General features: G+C 30.6%; 1 protein-coding gene across 6 annotated transcripts in view; it reads left to right on the top strand.

The window, feature by feature from the left end:
• Window positions 1-292: 292 nt before the first annotated feature.
• LOC107999744 (nuclear receptor coactivator 3) overlaps window positions 293-18,232 on the top strand; it is a 93,876-nt gene continuing 75,936 nt past the window's right edge. For 4 of the 6 annotated variants that reach the window (XM_062086512.1, XM_062086502.1, XM_062086497.1 and 1 more), the window contains exons 1-2: window positions 293-2,223; window positions 3,619-4,729. In XM_062086512.1, the coding sequence (XP_061942496.1) occupies window positions 4,701-4,729 (29 nt within the window). In that variant the 5' untranslated portion in view covers window positions 293-2,223; window positions 3,619-4,700. The remainder of the gene's footprint in view (window positions 2,224-3,618; window positions 4,730-18,232) is intronic. The other 2 variants (XM_062086498.1, XM_062086496.1) reach the window with 1 other exon arrangement.

The following is an 18,232-nucleotide window of genomic DNA, read 5'->3' as shown; positions in this document are numbered from 1 at the left end:
TTATAATTTCGAATGATTTATGTATTTAAAAATTTGACGTTATTTTCAAGTCAAATATAAAATTAAGCTAATTAATACTGATATATTTATGGATAGTAAATGATATATTACTGGAATTAACATAATAGATTGATAGAATTTAACAAAATGATTTATAATTTGCAAAAATAAAAAAAGTAAAACTATTATATTGTTTAATGGATATTAATTTTTTATAAAAGTAATTTTATGGTGTATTATAATATATTACGATATATTGCCATTATAAATAAGAAAAAAAATGAAAATCGCCAGTGTTTGTTTTTTATTTATAATTAACTATAATTAAATTAGTTCCTGTTAAAAATAAACAAGTTTCTGAATATTTTTGAATAATAATGTAAAAACGTATGCAGTTATGTACATATATATGCGCATATGTATTATATTATTAGTAAAATGTATTATATTATTAGTAAAAGTTTATTTCATGCATCATATAATACAAGATAATTTCTTTTTTTTTTGTACGTTTAAATATAAAAATTTCGAATGGTAAATTGCATCGGGAAATAAGAAATATAAACATTCTATGGAGCGATAAAGGAATAAGAGTATATAATAAAATTGATGGCACGCATCATCATTCGTATCATTCCATGTGCTCATCAGAACGGAGAGGGTCGTGCACTTGATATTGAATCGTTCGTGCGTAATCGTAAGTATTCGGAATGGATCGGGAGTGATCGTTAGAATTCGACAGTATTCGATGAGTTGCGGTACACGGAGCGCAATACGGCCGCCGGAGCCCCCTTGCGATAAACAGTGGTGCCATCTAACGGAACACCTCCCGTCTTCTCTATGACTGCAATCGTTGCATGGAGTCAGTCGTTTCACGAATACCGCGGGTGGTTTGCGGGAAGGCTCGCTGCCGCCTTTAGCCGTTGCGCGACGGATCGTCCGTCGTTTCGCGGTCCGAGGTTCGTCCGCGTGTCTTCGACCACCTTTCCCGCCTGGATTCTTGTGCAATTTTACTTGTCGATTTGAGTGACAATCGCGAGCGATGTAATCGTACCCTGACGTCACGAGGCTAATCAAGTGCACACACGAACGCAAATACAGGCGCGCGCGCGCCTGTTATTCGTATTCGTATACACGGATGGTGTACGTAGCCACGCTCGCTATACTACATACAATACGTATAGAGCTGTACATACAGCTAAACTGATACAGAACGAAGGAAAAGGAAATAGCGAGATCGTGAAAGACAGAGGAGAAGAAACGGAAACAGAGAGATAAGAAAGAAAGAGAGATATATATGTGCGTATACATATATATGTATGTATATGTGTATATATATATATATATATATAGTTGCGTAGCAAGAGAACGGTAATAGAGAAAAAGGGGTGAGGCATAAAACATATACACGGAGGACAAATTATATTTGCATATTCTATGTAGACTCTACAAGTCTTACCTTTATAAAACATTATGCGCAAATATTGCGAAGAAAAAGTTGAAATGGTAAAAGTATCGACATTTTTTTCATTTGCAATGTTCGACCATCGATTTTTCTCGAACGATATGTTTTTGTATCTCGGTAAAGGATTTCACGTTTTCGACACGTGTGAGACAAGGCTATAAAATAGAATAAAGAAGAAGAAAGAAGAAAAAGAAAAAGAAGAAGAAGAAGTGAGAAAGAAGTATCTACATCTCGTGGCGCCCCGTTGTGTTTTTCTACGGAAAACTGCGCTCGCAACCAGCGTGAACTTTCAAAGTGGAAGAAAACGTTCGGCAAACCCAGAGTAAAAATTTCTTCAAAAACGATAAACAAAAAACAAAAGAAAAAATTAATTTGTACGCGCTTCATCTTATCTGATTGATAAAATGAAATGAAATGAGTGAAGAAGCAAACGAAGAAGTTTGAAGTAGAACGAACTTGGATGAACAAACAAGTTTTATTCCAGTCGAACCGGTCAGTGAGTGTAATATAATTTTTGTGCGTTATCATTGGGATATTTTTTTTTTCTTTCTTTTTTTTTTTTTTTTTTCTTATGTGAATTATTATCACATGTGAGTATAGAAGTGTGTACATGATTGCGGGTGTTGTACCTTGTTTGTGCGATAATAAGAAAGTGGGATCTCTATGTTCCGTTTTTATTAACTTGTCGGACGGTCCACTGCTTTGAGAGTCAAGTTCGTCGCGCTTCGCTGTACGCGCTGTGCCTGGCGCGCACATAGGTATTTACTTATTTCCTCGCGCTTTCGGTTATATTTTGCGAAAAATTTTTTATTCGAAACGACATGAAACATCTCCTTTTCGTGATATTGAGAATTAATGTCGATAAGTGTAATTGTAAATTACGACAGATATTTGCTTTTCCAATTCTTCAATTTTCAAATTTATCTTCCATTTTGCACTTTTTATCATTATCTAATTATTTTTTTTTTTATAAATTTAATTTTCAAAATATTATTGGCAATAATTAGTCGCTATTAAAGAGTTAATACAATAAATTTGACGCAATGGCGAATATTATTATAAATTTTAAATAGTTAACTTCTTTAATTTGCGATTAACTTATATAAAATTTATAATTATAACTAAAAATAAATTTATATAAGTTATAAAAATTTATAACTTATATAAAATTTTTGTATGTCATTAATATTAAATTGATAAATAAAAAAATGTTGAAAAAACAATGATTCTGAAAGATATAAATAATTAATTTATAGTTAAAAAGATTTGATCTCAGTCTATATTGGCATTTTTTTTATTTGAACAACAAGAAAATATTTAGATTAATTAGATTAATTAGATGGATAATTTTTAGCTTAAGCAAAAACATTTTCTCGCATTTATCTTTGATATTAAAGAATTGGCTAATGAATTTTGAAATTTGACGGGAAAGTAATGTCCGTGGAATATGAAATAGAGAACGTAAGCGTCGACGACAATATCGATCAACTTTTCCTAAACGTGCCTCGGTCTACATATGTTCGGAAGCAGAATGGGGTGTGGACATGCGCATATGCAGACTATTGTATTAGTAGTGTGTCGTCAAGTACGACGCCATGTGATGCGTGAGAATATGATATAGTAATAAACATTCTTCGTCTCAAAAAAATAATCTAATTAAAATTTATATAAATTAAATATGTTTATTATTTGATTATTAATTTTATTAATTGATATAATAATAAATCGATAATAAGAATAATTGTACATGTAAAAAAAATTAATATTAGAATTTTGTACCTATTCACATATGTTAAATGATATTTGAAAAATTTTTATTATTTTTTTTATATAATTAATATTTTGAAAATTTATAACTATATAAAAAAAATTATTGTATAATAATGACGAATAAGTAGTTTATTAAAGTGTTACAGCGTTAAAGTTTCACAAGTATTATATTTATGTTTTATTGCATCGGTTTCACTTTCCGCTTTGCTTGTACTACTTACTCGATGCAAAGAATCTTGGGTAAAATATCGCATCAAAAGTCTCATCATTTTTTTTTTCTTATATTTCAATAACAATTTTCACTTATTCTTATGTTTATCATTTCTAACAAATCGATTGTTCATTCGATCTTTTGTTTAACGATTATCTTTCTTCTTTAACAGGATCGGCAAGATTACGAAGAATTGTAACAAACTTCAAGAAGGATGAAAAGAATTATGGAAAACTCAAAATTCCAGCAAGACGATTCCCAAAAGATATAATAGCCGTCAGATAATTGGCAATTGAGATGTCCTCTGCTTAGTATCTTGGTGAGAATTGCCTGTCATTGAATATTTATAAGCGATTCCAGATTTGGAGGATAAACGGAAAACCGATCGTTCCTGAATAGTAGCAACGACAAGCTAAAAAAATAAAATATCTAGGGTTTCTATTTTTCGCCAGTAGATTACGCATACGGTTAACGAATCTGTCTATATATACGTGAATAAGTGAGAAAGTGGCGTGTCGAAAAGTGAATCTGATGTTCGAGGGCGAAAAGGAAACGACGATAGTGACGGTGCTCGGTCGATAAATAGAGTTATATAAAGTGCAGAAAGAAGATCAAAGAAGAAAAATGTGTACTTAATCTTGATTTTTTTCGCGAGTGATTTTACATTGGTGATGTGAACAGTGTCTATTGTAAAGAACATCTCGAATGTCGGTAAATAAAGAAGCATATACGATTGAACGATGCAATTAAGAACGTGTATTCGATTAGTGAGTGTCGGTCGAGAAAAAAAAACTATTCGTTTTGATTGATTTTTTTCTTATTTCACATTGATACAAACGGGTGACGAAACGAGAAATAATTGAGAGTGAAATGAATTATTATTTTTTTCATTCGTCATTTTGCAAACTCCCATTATGTACTTGATTTTGATCATAGTTTGGAATTTGACGTGAAAAGAAAAGAAAAGAAAAAAAAGAAGCAAAGTTTTCGTGTTGAAGAAAGGAAAGATTTCAAAAATTTGTCACATTGGAAAAGTGTTAGTGATAATAGTGGGTGACGTTTATTGATTCGCAGTGGTGATATCTTTATTATTTGATATCCATATTATTGGTTGTAAAGGTATGGTGAAAACAGATTAGTGGTGATAGTGGCATATCGCGTAGAAAGAGAACACTCGACTGTGACTCTTAACTCATTACCACGGATTTCTCCCGGCAGTTTGACACAACAGCCATCCTCGATGAGAGGAGGCACATGTCCATTGCTGCCGCTGAAAATGCAGGGTAAGATTTTTTTTCCTTTTACTTTATTTTCTTCTCTTTTTCTCTTATTTTTATTTTAATCTTAAATCGTTGATAACAAACGGGAAATTTGTTCCCGTTCAACGTCCAATTTGTACATATATCGTTTATTTACTTAAGCATTTCAGAGATCACCGATTTCGTTACTTTAATATATCGTGATGTGTTTCACATATGTACAAGAAAATTCACACATGTTGCATGCATTGGTCGGAGTTAAGATGTAAAGCAAATGAATCTATTACTAGTTGTTTAACACAATTAACCTCTTAAGTGAGAAATTATATGGGTGAAAGTTTTATATACATTTCCTCCGCTCTTTTTATTACCATTTTTCATTTAGCTTAAAACTTGATAAATAGTTTCGTGTGTATTTTGTAATTATTTTATATTATTTTATTGTATTATTTTTCCATGCAAAAGTGTTATTGTATTCTATAAAATCAAAAATGAGTGAATCGATATATATTATATTAAAAATTTAGAAAGTTTAATTGTTGTATATATTCATTTACTTCAATTTTCGTAATGCATTAAAATATTAAAATATTAAACATTTTGCTATGACTTTATATATATTTTTTTCTTATATTATTTGAATTCTATATTAAATGGCGTATAGTCGATGTTAACTAATGTGAATCATTTATCAAAAAGTATTGAATATTTACAATTTTGTATATATATATATATATATATATATATATATATATATATATATATGATGATATATTAGTCAGGATTTGATTTAAAAAAAAAAATAGAAACGATCCCTGAAATTATAAGAATCATACATGATACATAGAAACAAAATAAAAATATTTTTTGCGTTTTTTAAGTGTGTACCATTTTAAATTAACGAACGGTTTAAAAAAGATCGAGCATTGACATCGAGCATTTTTATATCGAACAATAATTTAAAGTAATATTTTTGTTATATTTATATCATAACATCATTTAACATCTTATCGTAAATTAAAACAGGATAATTGGAGATAATATTGAAAGATGATATGATAGATTTCAAATATTAGAAATTAACGAATTAATACACACACGCGCGCGCGCGCGCACACACACACACATATTAATGAATGAATTAATTAATAATAATAATATTTATAATGGAAGTTTATGAAATATCTTCACTTCGTTATTTCTATTCGAAAACATCGATGTTCGATATTCAATTTTCATATCATTTTCATATAACGACTTAAAAAAATTTTTTAAAAATTTAAAAATTTTTTTCTCTTATAAATAAATAGAAAATTAAATAAATTTAATTTACGATAAAATCGATTTAATTTTACTTAATCCACAACAAAGAAAGAAAATGCTAAATTATCGAGAAATACGTACAATATCTTACGATATAAAACCTACTATTACAGAAACGACTAGTCAGACAAACCTCTAGCGAAAGTGTTAACGTTGATAGAGCCACGAGAAACAACAGACAAGCAGCGAGATAGTTTTAGGCAACGTATATAACGGGAGGAGTCTTTCAGAATACGAAGAAGAAGAACAAGAAATAAGTATTTCAGGTAGACGGGTCTCGAGATAGGTTCAGTAGAAACTGAAAGAAGTTGAATGCAAAAGGTTTCTTTTAAGGTAGAGAGAAAGAGATGAGCATAAGGAAAAAAAGAAAAAAAAATGAAAAAAAGAGCAGCAGGTGTCGGCACAATTCAAGTCTTCAAAGGGAAAGAAAAAATTTAAAATTTTTTAATTTTTAAATCTAACAACGAATGATATACGCGTTTCTTTCTTTTTTGCTCATTTTTCATGAGAAGATTTTCTGTACAATTTCCTATGCACGCGATAAATATTAAATCATTAACGATTATATATATGCATGTCAGAATTATTTTTAGTAAATATATTTGACAAATGTATAACATCAAATCATATAGACTTGTCGATATATTCATATGATTGCTAACATGATTTTAATGACACGAGAAACGATTTTCCCGTTGCTTAGAGATAGGGGAAATAAATCATAAGTGGCGAATAATCGCTACAAAATCGATGGTCTCGTCAACGAGTATACATATATACATATAAGTAGAGGAAAATAGAGGGAAAGGGTGTTGCTATCATATGGCGTGAAAATGATAGTAACATTTTTAAATACTATTAGACAACTTACTCGATAAGACGTTGCGTAATGATACATATATTTCCTTGCTTTATGTATTGGCAATACATAATATCGCGTACTTGCATAACGATGGATTTAATTCAAAACAGATGAAACGAAACTTGAATATGTTTTCACGTAACACTGAACGCGTCGAGGCTATTTCGTTCTGTCCAGAGAAAAAGATTTGGTAATCTTGGTTTTAGACTCCGATAGCATCGATGAATACAACTTTTCCTTCTTTTCCTTCGTAAAATTGCGATAACTTTTTATATCTCGCTATATCTCGCTATGCTAGCTCTCGACAATATGTTTTATTAGCTCGTAAATAAGATTTTAGAAACTCTTCTCTATGCTACGTCAAGGTACATTCGAAAATAACAGCCTCCAGAACGAATTCCTTGACTTGTTTTCAAGCTTGCCGAACAGAGGATAAATGATATGGAAGATAATCTCATTTGCGCGTCTCTTATATATCAATTCTCTTGTATTAAACAAGATACAATAATGTATCGAAAAACAAGACATCCACCAGTCATTGTTGAAAAAATTGTAGAGGCGAAATATAAGATAAAGCGCGGCAAGACCTGGTTCAATCGTAAAAAAGAGAGAAAGAGTCGCGTGCGAGACACATGTAGCGAAATAGAAACTTGGCTTGCTTTGACGTGGGCGTTGCAAGCCTCATCGAAACTATACAACTGATTCATCATCACGAATCGATCATAAGACATTACACTTTACAAACAGTGAAACAGTTTAATTAAATTGTTTATCGGCAAAAAAATTGCGTCCGTTAAAAATAAAAGCAAATTAATAAGAGAGCTAAACTAAAATCGCGGAGTTCGAATAAAATGAAAGTTTCGCATCATTCTTTATGACCTGTTTTATGGTATCGTTCTATTCGATGACATCGCTCTTCGATGAAATAATGAATTTTTCTCGCTAAATGCATCCGAAACGGTCAAAATAACAATCGATAACATTAGATTCCTAAATATAAAGTAATAATATAAAATTAAAAAGTTCTAAAGAAAGTATAAAAATGATGAGAGAGAGAGGCAGACAAGCAAAATCGGCCCGCGCGATGTCCATCGAACAGCAAGTTAGCGTATAGTAAAGTCACGTGGTTGGTGCCGAGTACAGCCGAGAGCCGAGTCGAATCGAACCGAATCGCTCCGAACCGTGCCATGCCATGCCGCACCGCACCGCGCCGCGCCAGCTTGGGATATAGATCCTCCGGTGTACGACGCAACGTTGCCAATTCATTGCTATGAAGCCGGCCGGCTGCTGCCTCGATCGGCCGACTCTGTTCGTCCGCTTGCTCGCCTGTATACTTACTTGCTTGTCTGTCTGTTCCTCCGCTACCTCGTTCATTCGTACATCGTCCGATCATCCATCCGTCCGTCTCTACGGGAAAAATAGCGTTGCCTTGGCTTTCTTTCCTTGCCTTGCTTGACTCACGCCCTGACCGCATTTCCTTTCGCGAAAACACCTTTAATTTTCGATCACTATCCAATATTCTTTTCTTCTCTTCTCGTGAAACGAAGCACGATGTCATCCCATGCATATCCCATCGATGATGTAATTTCTTTATGTTTCAACTTGGTTTACTGTATTTTGTATAGTATCATATTTTGAAAACAGGAAGATAATCGAAATTATCGTTGCATCGGTAAATTTTTTTCCATTTATTTTCCATTTAATTTGATCAGTTTTAAAGAATAACATCGAATAAGTTATAAGCGGAAAACAGAGATCTGGCAACGTATATGTTTCTAAGCACAAGGTAAAAATAACATGGCGTAAAATGCACCGTTATGTATCCTGTGTATATATTTATTATGCGTAAACTTACACAACGCATCATTAGTACACGCAATCATTTGTTGCATAACGCATAATGAATTAGTAATCATTCCCAGAGGAAAGACATTTTACGTTACGTGTAATCTGTATAAATGGCAAGTACCGTTTTCTCGAATAATATGATACCAATTAATTTAGACCTATGAGGGCATCGTCGACCTCGGTTTCGATACTTGGAATATAATTTTACGTAATTTCGTCTTCATGGTCAGTATTTAGAAACCGTACCGTTATCACGAACAGTGACTGTTTGTTTCTTCGAGTCCGGTCTCCTGGATTCGAATTTACACTGCGTTTTGCTTCGTACAAATAACGCACAAATCGGAAAAGGTTAGGTTAAGTTCTAGGAAGCAAATTTTTTGGATTAATTTGTTTTTTTAGATCAATCAAATTCTATTTTCAAATTCTATATATATTTTAATCGCCAAATTTTTGCCACAATTTATGCTAAAATATTCAAATTTAATAATTTTATAATATAAAATTAAATAATAATCGATTTAAATGTTTATCATTAATCGATTTCGGAAAATGTTTTTTGAACTATAATCGATTTTTTTGTTTAAAAAATATATATATTTTATACAAAAATATTTTAAAAATATAATATAATTTGATTTCGTAAAAAATTTTTTTTATTGTTCAAATTTTTTGAACAAAAGATCGTATGATATTAAAATGTTTCAATGTTTGAAAGATAATCAGTGAAAATATAGAAAGATTAATCGATGTTATAATTGAATAATATATTTAAATATATAAAGGATGGTCGTTTAAAGACTAATAGTAACATTATTTTTATAATAATATAATTTCTACTAGTTTTTTGTAGTTTTATCCATATTTTTTTAAAGTTTCGATGATATATAAGTGAAACTTCATATAATTTTATTTATTTCATTTTTAAATTTATGATCAGTTTAATAAGAGAATAATTCGAACAGAATTAATTAATGGAGAATTTGATTTATGAAAATAATTAAAAGATTGAAATTACATATTTTACATGAAAATAATAAATAAAAATATTTTGACTTACGATATAATAGGATATAAAAAATAAATACAATATAGTACGATATACAAAGTAAAATATATTATAAGGACGATATCATAATTTTTACGATAATTTTTTCATTCGATATATTAAATATAATAATAAAAGTAATACGGTATTTATCATTGTTTGTTTTATTTTATGCACAAATGTGTTAATCAGTTTGATAAAATTTTATCACGACTTTCGTTAGAAACTTGTAATCCAGGTTACCGAAGTGAAAACATCAACTACTTCAATTTCATCGTGGAAAGTCTATCTTTTCGTTTTTATTTTTTTTTCTTTCTTTCTTCCTTTATTTCTTTTTCTTTTTTCGTCGGTTTCGTTGAGTTGCTATTTTAATTAGTCGATATGCTTATTTATTCATATATAAATAGTTTAGTACAGTATATATGTCCAAGTTACAAGATTATGCGAGTTTCTTCACGTGGAAAACTCTCAAATCGTCGCTGTTGTCGGCAGAGTGTGACACGGAATTGCGACGTTGCCAATGTTGCAACCACTCAAGGGCAGTTCACACCGTGTCACTGTTACCTGAACGAGTAATCGTATTAATCTTGTCATGCGCAGTATCGACGCTGTAATATATTTGCAAATTATACATATATTGGAAATCTTTGTATCAAGTAATTATATGTATACATAACTTATGATATAATATTATATACGATAGAGAAATAGAAATAAAAAAAATGAAATTAGAAATGATAATAAATGATAAAAAGTAAAAAATTTAATTGGTCGCGAAAATAGGAATATTCAAAGAATTTTTGAACGAAATGATTTAATCTAAAATTAGAAATGATTTATGAATATGTTGGATATGAATCACTTAGGATAGATTTAGGGTTTTAGAATTGAGGATCGGTGTATATGACAATCTAATTTGTAATCTTCTTCATTAAGCTTTTGAAAATAATAATATCATATCACGGGGAAAGTCTAAGATAGACAAATAGAATTATATATATAATAATGTACGTATTGTATAAAATGTATAATATTGAAATGCTAATATTCGCGATTCGGATATGTATATATATATATATATATCAATAATTAAAACTTATAAAAATTGATATTTTTGAAATTATATATATATGTATATATATTGCAACTGAAATTTCGAAAAATAAAGAAGCGAACAAAAAAATAACGAATAAAAAAATAAGTTGATTGGAAATATATCGAGAGGTTTGAAATAATCGCAAATTTTTAAGCATCAAGCGGCAAGCATCATAAAACGTAAATTTATTATTATATTTGAAATCGAAAAATCTCGGTCTTTTCTAAAGTATCCGAAATTTGTAGAGATGGAAGTCAATCGCTTCTTTCGCGCGAATCTTTCATTTCAACCGAGACACGGCTCAGTTTATTCTTCGCGCTTGATCGCGAAAATTGACAAGAACCTTTTCGCTTCTCTTTTCTCGGTTCACGCCTACGTAACAGTTTCACGTGACCAGTTTGTCTTCCGTTTTACGGAACTTTTAACTTTGTTTCATGTTTATGAATTTCGATTATTCGAACGGAATAAAAAAATTGGATATACGAATCTTGCGGATTATTGCTTTCTCTTGTCACAGTATATAACGGATGTTGGCAATTAATCGCAATGGATAAAAAAAGAGTAATAGTCACGATGACTGTATGTCTGTGTACGCGTATGGAGTGGCGAGAAGAAAGTGGAATAATTTAGATTATCTTATTATTGTTTTTTATTATTGTATAACAAGTGTAAGTTGCGCGATGGAATAGATTATTAACGGATTTATGGTATTGAAAAATAATTACAAGGCACGTTTCAATGATCGGGAAAATTTTCTCTTCATATTTTCTTTTTACTTCTTTTTCACTTTTTACTCGCGTAATCGTTATTGGATTAGATAATCGTCACTATTGGGTTTGGGTTTGCACATTTAATTAATTCATATCTATATATTATCTATTATATTTATATATTATATATCGTAATGATATAATAATAGTTAGTTACAATTATCATAATCATCAATTTTTTTATTTGATTAAATTATTATAGATATAGACATTTTTTTCTCTTTTTCCTATGTAGCAGAAAGGGAGGGATGGAGGGGAGGGATAAAAAGTTGGTAGACAAGAAAATCGAACAAAGTAATAATTAATATTTGTCGCGAATCGAGGAAAGCAAATGGCAGGAATGGAAACGTTTGACTCGTTATGAGTTCGTACACGGCAAAACGAAAGGAAAGTGACGTTGGATACCAATCGTTATCTTCGCACATAAGTGCATCGTTTCTTTATATGTCGCGCGTGTACACATATAGCTCGTAAAAGTATCGGATTGAAACAAAATTTCATCTTTTACTTTTCCCTCTATTCTTTATTCGTTAACGCCATTTCACTACGAGTATAGCACAGAGAAAGAGGAGAAAAGTTGAAAGAAATTTCTATGTGCATTCAAAGCTTGCAGTTATCAAGATAATTTTTTAATATATTTTAATTAGTTTAAAAAATAACAACTATAAAATAATAATTTCGCAACTTAACAATTATTAAATTATATCTATCGTAACGAAACGAATTACGAAATTAAAAATTAAGCGACCAATCGAATTATTAATGTTATATTAATATTTGTCATTTATGAATAGATTAATAATTATTTAGTTAAAATAATTAATGATATATAATTAATAATATATATAATTATTATATAATATTATATAATATATATAATTATTTAGTTAAAATAATTAATGATAATAATGACAATTTGCATAATTAAGTTTTAAAACATCACCGAAATATATAATTGAGATATATATCATTGATATAAAAAAAAATTTTTTTTTTCCTTTGATTCGAGTTATTTTTTTTTTTTTTTCTTATATTTTTTAGAAACAGATATAGAACATGTTCTCGAGAAACTAGTATATAATAAATAAACGGAAAAAGACGATAATCGGTCGTTTTATTTAATATTCGACTTTGATTTAAATAAAGTTACGAACGTTGAGTATTAGTAGGATGGACGATGTAAAAAAATTAAGCGAAAGCAAAGAATATTTTCTTGTATATATTAATTTTATGAAATGTGAAAATTAATTAATTTAAATATAGATTTTACTATCTCTAGAAAATACGCTTCCATCAAGCGCGATAATATAAAAATTAAATTGTAATTGCAATTTTAAAAGAAATTGCAATTTTAAATTTAAGTTTTGGATACAACTTGAAGGATTTTGAGAAAAAAATATTAGGAAATATAAAAAACGAGGATTAATTCGGAGAAAGATCTAAAAGTTATTATTCCGTCTATCGGAAACAAATTTATCGACTTCGATTCGACCAAGTTACGATCACAGGACAAATGATATATGTATATGATATGCGGTGTACTTAATATATACAAAGTATTTACACACGTTACCGTTCTCGAGATATTCTACTCGTTATGTCGTTTTTAACTAGATAACGACTGTCGTTCGGTGCTAACTAATCAGATATCTCTTATCTGCCATGGGGCATCTACGAAGAGCAATTAATGCCGGGAGATCGTATCAAAAATCGGGTTTCTTTACATAACGGTGGCATGACATTGTAGTCCATGCGTAACCAGACTATCCGCGCGATTCAGTGTCCACGTTTTTATCGTTGAACAGGTCTGACCAGATGGAAAACTAGAGTGTCCATCTCTTTTCCTTGTTTTCTCGTAGAATATTAATTCGGAAAAATTTCAGAAAGAAAACATAGGGAAGAAAGGGACAAAGTTCGTAAAGGGAAAAATGAAGGCAGAATTAGAATTTACCGCCGTTAGAATTAACATATATCATTAAATGGAAAATTATCATTTCAAGAAAATTCCAAAAATTTCCAAGAATTTTAACAATTTCTTATTAGGTAAAATGAACGATTTTAGATAGAAATATCTGTTAGTGCCAAATTGTCCAGGATAAAAATTAAATTAGCGTTTTTATTTCAGTTTCGGTTACGAATTGAAGATAGAAAATAACACGTCTATTTTAATTTTATCCGTGAGAATATCTATAACAAAATCTTTCGCTTAAATACCGTTCGTATTTTAATCGTGATATTTTATTCGTTTCTCAATAATAATTGCAATTTTAACATGATTTTATAATAATCGAATCATTAACGCATCGTTTTTATAAGCCAATTATAACAATTTTCTCGTTAAAGTTATGCAATGCGATATTCGCGTATCACATCGAAATCTTCATTAGAGAATTAAAATTTGATTTTGTTGAATGCGTTATCTTGAACTCGTAGCATTGTATAGGCTGGACCTAAAATAGTTTAAAATGCCTATTCTTAACCGAGAACCGAAAGGGTGTAAGAAATGCAATTCTTCTATCGTATGCGAACGTTTATTTATTCGTCTCATCTGGTTTCGGCTGTTTTTTAGCATGGTTCGTAATAGAGGTTCTCAATTGCGAATGAAAGCAATTTTGTAAATTTTCGTTATAATTAATGAACGTTATATAATAAGAACGTTTATTATAGAAAAAGAAGAGGAAAAAGAAAAAAACATCGGGAGTTATTAAAAAGTAGAAAATTTACAAATAGTTTTTTTAAATACGTTCCTTTAAAAACCTTTTCGCGATATTGTATTGTATTGTACTTGGATTTTGTAGTCGTTATGATCGATAAAATAAAAAGCGATACATTTTTAAATGGAAAAAATATTTAAAAAAAATGAACAAAGAAGAAGGGAGAAAAAAAATGAAGAGAAAAAAAAAAGAAAAAGAAAGAAAAAGTTTTTTTCCTTACTTACACCGCGATTATTTCATCATCCAAGTTGAAGTTCGGTCGAGATTTCGACATTACTCATTTTTAATGATGTACACATGGAACGATTTCAATTGAGAAATTCCTCGCTCGTAAAGAATTGTGAAATTCGTGAAATATGTTGCGATAAATTCTATAAGGCAAAGGTAGTGACGTATGTATTCAATTTGGAATATCTATTGTTATGCGAAATAACAAGAAGAAAAAAAACTTGTGCATTGAATTTTTTCTGCAAAATAATAATAATTAAATTCATCGAAACGATAGAAGAGTAATCTTTTCTTTCAATGTCACGTTTCTTTTTAATCGTTATTTATTTCATTACGTGTCACGGAGAAGAGTCGAATCACGCTTAGATCGTCATGATTCAATATATCTGTTATCGAGGCTTGGAAGGAAAGGAAGAAATAGATGATGGGAAAGAAAAGTATAGTTGGAGAAAAAAAGAAAAAAAAAAAAGAAAACGCAATAAGATTGCCAGAAGTGCACAATCGACAATGATGGAAAAAAAAAAATAAATAAATAAAATGCATCCTCGTCATATTTTCTTCTCAATCTTGTCTCTCGTCAGTTACTATTGCGATTGTCAACGCAGTTAAAAATCAGACAAAATTTATTGCGATTCTTCACCGCAACGACGCAACCTATTCTAAATCGAGTAATATCGTTCTAATCTTGGAACGAAATTGTAATAATAATAATAATAATTTTAATCGCATTGTGAAACAAACGCACAGTACGAATCGTTGGTAATTCAAATATTTTATTTAAGAATAACATGTTCCAAATTCCAAAGTATCATTTACGTACCTATTCATCATTTCGAATCGATATTTTCAATAAAATCGAAATGGCTAGTTCGGGTTCGTCGTTCCATTGAATCGCACGGATAATTATCGTTTTGTTTTCGTTTAAGCTTGGAAAGCGAGTATTATTTGTAAAATAGTAAAATAGTATCTCGATTTGAAACAAATGCGAACAAATAATTCGTTAAGCGAGAAAAGTTAAACGAAAAGTTTTTCTCCAAGTTTTTGATTTAATAACGGTATTGGTAAAAGCTTGTTTAGCCGATTGATTCTATCCTTGGGTCATCGTTGAACTTTGACGCGAGAGACGCAAGGTTGAGTTTCCAGTAATAATAATCCAACCGAATATATTATCCAATTACAATTTTTGCATTTACAAGTACATATTACATACATATATATATATACATTTAACGCGATAATATTTAACGATATTAATCGCATAGGTCAATTCTCTATTACAGAAACAATTATAATGATATATCGATAAGTTAAATAGATTGGAATATCGATTCGATTAGATTGCGAAGCTTGAAAATTATTCTTCTTAAAAGCGGAAAAATAAGTATGATCGATCTCTTGCTATTTATGATTATTATACGAGTAGAATTCAGTATGTTTTCGTTCGTTCGATTATTATTTTGCAACAAATTATTTCTGGCGAAATATCAGGAGTCGCGAGTTATCTTTCAAAGATAAAGAAAATAGCCGCCCGTTGAAAACGAACAAGCAAAACGAAGTATTTTTCTCGCTTTTTTTTTTTTCTGCATCGTCGACGAATTCCCAGAGACGAGGCAGAGAAGGGATTATTTCGTTTGTTTCGTTGTTACGCGCGTTTGTTATACGTATAGAATCGCGAAACGCTTCGACTATTGATCGATTACGTGTTCGTTTCGTACAAGTGGTTCGAATCCACGATTTTTTCATCAATTTCCCGTCCGTGTAATTATTATAAACGGTATTTCACATCGGTTCAAATTTTTTCTACTCTCGTGATTTAACAATCCGTGTACAATCGAGAATTGGATACCGTTTCGCGCGATCAATTATACGTTTGTTGCGATTAACTTCACGCAATCGGGTAATTTGTAAATTGTTTTCTCATCGAACAATGTCGTGGGGCTCGCGTGTTTTACTTATCTCCTCTATTAGCGAAAGGTTGAAAAACCAATTACCGTACCGTACCGTTCGTTGTATTTCATTCACCCGATCCTTCTCTCTATGTATTCGAAATACATATCTCATTAGACTTTCCGACCACGCTCAAAGATTTTTCATCCTGTTTTTCAAGCCTGGAATGATCGTGTATCGTTTTCCATTCATTCGTGGTTTAGAACGAAATCGTCGATTCTCCTTCGCTTTTTTCTGTAGAAGAACGAATAGGGAAAAATCGAGAGCGAAGCATTAGAAATGGTAGGTGAATTAAGATTATATACGTTGCACATTTTATAATCAGTTTTGATGTTCTAACAATTCGAACATTTCATTCGTTCTAATAATTTTAATTCGTTTAAATTTTCCTTGTTTTTTTCTCGTCTATTTGAACAACTCTAATAAACGGTCTATGGCGTTTGCAGGTATAATATACAGGCATGTAAGAACGTTGAATCAAAAATTACACGTTAGGCGTACTAATTTTACCGTCCAACCGTCCTGTATTCAATGGAACTCGCTTACACATACACGTTGCACGTTGTGCACGCAAACACAAATACAAATCACAAATACAAAATATTCGACGTATTAGATTGTCGACATTGCTATGTATATACATGTATGCATTTATATCGATATCGTAACATTTTATTTTTTTCTCTTATTCGATTTAATAATAACAACAACGAAGAATGTTAATTACAAATTAGGTAATGTAAATAATGTATTATTATTCAGTTTTACCGAGTGGGAATTATTTAGAATTATTCGAAATAATCGATTTTTATTATTAATCGATGAGAATTACATCATGCAAATTATATCACTTCTTAAATACGATTCGTGTATTTTAATTGTCGAAGAAAAAGAAAAGAAGAAAATAATTTGAATCGTTTTGCATCGTTGCATCGCAACGAAAATAATTATTCACATTCATTTATTTGCATATTGTACTATTTTAAATGACGGATAAAGTAATGCGATGATATGGAGATGGAGAAGGGAGAAAGAAAGGAAGGGGAGGGGGAGGGGGTGATATCAATAAGCGTGGTAAATACGTTATTTTTAGTAGCTGGTGCGTTTACCGCGGTTACTATACTTTACGAAGAGATACGTTTAATCGGTGTGTTTGTTCGCGATTCGTGATATCGATGGATGATTTATACTTGAAAAAGGTTTGCCTATCGATGTTAATAATCGCGTTACATATAATGTTAAGTATAGTTCGGAAATATGGAAAAATTTTTTCGTCGTTTTTTTCGACATCCCGATCGAGCGGAAAGAGAAATAGGGGATATATAATAAGGTTTGACGTCGCGTTCGATCCTTTAGACGACCGCATAGACGAATCGATACTTTTCCAGTTAGGACAAAGTCGGAAGATTTTGAAAAAATGTCGAGGTCAAGAGCGAAAGTTGGGGAGCATTGGCGGACCTTGATCCGAACGTGACTTCGCACCACTTATCGGGAAACGGCGTCATCGTAGTCGTACGTGGTTCGTTTCAAATCGAAGTCGCGCTTCTTATTTCTTATCGGTAAAAGAAATTAAAGAAAAATCTTAAATGTTCGAGAAATCGAGAAATTCGATTAAATAATATCGTATTATCCATTTTATTATTTATATTATTTTTATGATCGGTAATTATTCCTTGATTTTGATGTTATTGTAG

Source organism: Apis cerana, linkage group LG16, assembly GCF_029169275.1.
Source record: "Apis cerana isolate GH-2021 linkage group LG16, AcerK_1.0, whole genome shotgun sequence".
NCBI lineage: Eukaryota > Metazoa > Arthropoda > Insecta > Hymenoptera > Apidae > Apis > Apis cerana.
The sequence above is the reverse complement of the archived record's forward strand: the minus strand, read 5'-3'. Positions and strand labels throughout refer to the sequence as shown.